This window comes from Varroa destructor, unplaced genomic scaffold (assembly GCF_002443255.2).
Source record: "Varroa destructor unplaced genomic scaffold, Vdes_3.0 BEIS01000007.1, whole genome shotgun sequence".
NCBI lineage: Eukaryota > Metazoa > Arthropoda > Arachnida > Mesostigmata > Varroidae > Varroa > Varroa destructor.
In genome coordinates, this window is record NW_019211460.1 from 31716435 (window position 1) to 31720248 (window position 3814).

A 3814-nucleotide genomic window follows, 5' to 3' on the forward strand; every position below is an offset into this window, starting at 1 on the left:
TGTCAGGTTTATTTTCTCTTTTTACCTCAGACTTCTTATGTAAATATTCATTAGGTATTTAAAAGGACCCGATAGAGGGCGTTGTTAGGGGAAAGCACGTTCGGGAACGCAGAATAAAACGGGGCTATGCTCACTAGAACGGATGGTGTCTGCTGTTGCGTAGCTGCTGCGGTAAGGGGCAAACATTTAAGCTGAACGATCGATCCTTTTTACGATGTCGATTAAGTTCTGCCTTGTAGCATTGATTGCCTATAGTACGTTGGCCAGTGAAACGTTAACTGCAACCTTCCAGATTAACAATGTCCGGATTACCGCTGGTAAGTAGTAAAGACGGTAGCCATTTTTGTAAAACAAACGATAGATAATTTATCTCGAGAAGAGATCGACGACGTCAGGTATCAGCTAGACGCGCGCTAGAGACAACGGTGTTTTACAGTTAATACTGAAAAAGATTTATATTTGTAAGTTGAAACAGTTGGTAAAAATATAAGCGCATGTTACAGATATGTTTAGTTAACATTCAGTAATAAACACTATAGTCGAAATGGGTTCAATAGTGAGATTTAATTGAAATTAACATAACCGGCTGTGAATGGAAGATTTACCAACAGATAAGCAAACGACCTCGTTCGTAAACCCGAAACCTGACTTCGATAGTCCCTTACTGTTGGCAAATTAATATATGCGTATCTTTGAGAGAGAGAGTTTGTTTTTGGGGGGTGCGAATAAAATTTTTGCGGAACATCTGCTAGGAATAAAAGAATTTTACGAGAGAGCCTTTACCCTGACTATTAGAGTAAAAATGAAAAAGCTTAACGATCGATTATTTAGCTTTTTTTTTTATTTTTAATACATAGGAACCTATAGGGTCAAAAAGGTTCCTTTTAAGTCCACATCATTTTTGTATAATTAGATTTTCCTTTACTAACTAAAATATAATGTTTGTACTATATTTTTCACACATGAAAGCAGTATCTTAGGGTTAACATTACATATATATATGGTGACATGGGGCAAGGGGTCACCACGTTTTTAGTTAGCAATGTAACACTACTTTCAACTTTTACTTCTGTTAAATTTCTAGAATTTTTTGAATGCACACGGGTCAGGATCTTTTTCAGATTTGGGTTACTGTTTTTTGACCAATTTTGAAAAGAAGGGGCTGTCGAATTTTCGGTAAACGGCAAGGAAGCAGAAAGACCAGCTTGTTTTGTTCTACCACAGTCGCGCTTGTCCCACATTTGAGTTTTCAGAACAAACTGACAGAACATTAACATCTGGAGTTATATTACACAGCCATTCTGGAGACTATATGAGTGAGGTAAAGCTCAATAAGTAAAATCGGATGCCGGCGATGTTAACTGCACAGAGAAACTGAAAAAAAAATAGGTGACTTCAGAGCTTAGTAACAATGCGTATATGTCTATATTTGTCAATATAAGCTAAGGCATCGTACTTTCGAACCCGCCGTGTCACGATATAACTGTGCGTTATATCTGGCTGTTTTTGAAAGACATTTTTACGACTTTGTTGACGTAACGTATCGTTCGGGCGAAGCAGCGCTGTCGATATATGCACGACATTGCCTATAATCTCAATTATATGGTATAATTTACCATACATAGGCATTTATACGAAAATTGTACATTATTACGATGATTATAGAAATTTCAATGCGATCAAATTTGTTCTGAAGAACAGAGCGCACGTTTTTATTGCGACCGCACGTCTCGGACAAGATATAAATGTATCGATAGCTGAACCATTTAAAAAACGTCATACGAACTTACGGCAGATAAACTATAACCTTTAGCCTGCCTAGTTTTGTAGTACACTCTTACAATCTACCTCTCATTCTAACCAGAATGATTACCCTTTCTATAAAGAAAAGCAGCTCTTCTTTAGATTTGTTGCTGAATTACCGATATCTTCGTAGGAAATCATTGGCCCCACTTGTGGCCCATATGAAACCGTGTAGTGGACCTATATGAGCCAACGACTGTCCTCAGTTGATAATACTCTGAAAATTAATAACTAGTGAGCCCGTTTAGGCTACAGAGTAGAAGCGTCTTTGACAAACAAACTGTCGTATTTTTTCTGTTGTTGCAACGCCTGTTATACACTCAGCTATTTTTTAATCTACAAATGTTAAAATTATTATTTTAATTAGACACTTCATTTAATTTTTTTTTACTAGAAAATGACCATATTGAAACTATCTAAACTATTCTACTAGTATCAACACTTATTTTGATCTTGATCTTAAGTTTCGTCCTAAGCAATGAGTAGCGTTTACATAATGGCGCGCCAACTACATAATATGTAAGGTCTCAGAGCTGACAGTTTGAATCAGCTCTCCTACAGGGAATTACCATTGGCCTTGCAATTATATAGTTGCTATACACTGCTGTAGGGTATATGCTGCTTCTGCTGAGCTTTAGTATTTGATTTAAGACATTCGACGAACTGCCCACGCCACTGGAGAAAAATGTTGACAGAAAAAAGCCTTTACCCCATCTGCAATTTGGCTTGACCTCGCATATGTAGCCGATTTAGTGATAACCAACCCCTTGTTGATACTCCGACTGGTCTAATCACTTCTTCCCACAAGTGGAAATAGACAAATGGTCAAATTTGCCCATTTTCTAAGAGCTTTTATAGAAACACGACCCACTATTCATTTATCCAATGGATAACGTTCAGTAATCCTTTTCTAATAATGGCCTAAATAGGTGAGGTGCGAGACAGAGACAGTGCCTATGCGTGATCACGCTTTAATGTGAAGGTGACTCGGGTGCAAGTCAGAACTTTATGAATGCGGCCTTTGCCACTAGTTGACGCTTCACTTCCCATGTCTCCCATGCCTCACCTGAGTCAACTCCATGTTTTTACTTCATGCATTAGAGAAGAAGCATGTTGATGTTTGTTATTTTTCTAATACGGTATGTAAACTATCACTAGCTACAAATACGCTCGATTAAATTAATTAAGTTCGGTACGAAGTCACAGCCCTAGTCTTGAATGGCTATCGGCTAATTACCGTAACCGCAGTTATTAGATAAAGCGCACATTTTACTTTGAACCTATGCTTTACTATAGTGACATTTCTACTTCAGGTAAGTGCGAACATCCTGAAACGAAACAGCTGTTCTCTGATACCTTGCTCCCTGCGGAAGGTTGTATGAAACTGACATGCGACTTGAAGAAGAAGACCATTAATGGGGTGTCGTGCCCGGCTGTCTCGAGCCCCCCGGGATGTAAACTAGTTCCGGGTTTTGGCCCCTACCCGACGTGCTGCCCAACCGTTGAATGCTAGCATTTCTAGATCAAATCCGCATTGGCTATAAATAAGCCAGTACATTAATAAACTTTCATTTGACACAAACGCCTTCCTTCTTCATTTATGCCCGAATATGGCTGACGTTTTTCATAGAAATAAAGCGTTGTATTCAACGTGGACGCGCAGTTTCGAACAACAAGCCCTTGGGCGTATTTTTTTCTCGCACCATTCTACTGGCCAAAGAACTATATATATATATATATATATACCGGCATATAAGTAGACATTTCTTGCGGATGAGAAGTGACTATGGGTCGTGGAGCCGATTCTGTAACACAGCTACCTTGCTTTTAGCGAAGGTGATATATGTTATAGCGTTGAAGATGCATGCTCAGCTTTACTCTTGCGTTGATCTGAAGAGTTACGTTTCGTACAGTGGGAAGTTATTTATATATATGCTTTTTCCTATAGAAAAAGTTCAGCGTTTATTTTGCAAAGAATACAAGCGTCGATGGTATTCAAAGGACACTGACG

General features: G+C 38.5%; 1 protein-coding gene across 1 annotated transcript; it reads left to right on the forward strand.

The window, feature by feature from the left end:
* The first annotated feature begins 127 nt into the window (after positions 1-127).
* LOC147754584 (U-scoloptoxin(16)-Er6a-like) lies at positions 128-3385 on the forward strand. Its single transcript, XM_086973956.1, has 2 exons — positions 128-317; positions 3117-3385. Exons 1-2 carry the CDS (start codon positions 215-217, stop codon positions 3314-3316), a joined length of 303 nt encoding a protein of 100 aa, XP_086830082.1. The 5' UTR covers positions 128-214; the 3' UTR covers positions 3317-3385.
* The last annotated feature ends 429 nt before the right edge of the window (positions 3386-3814 follow it).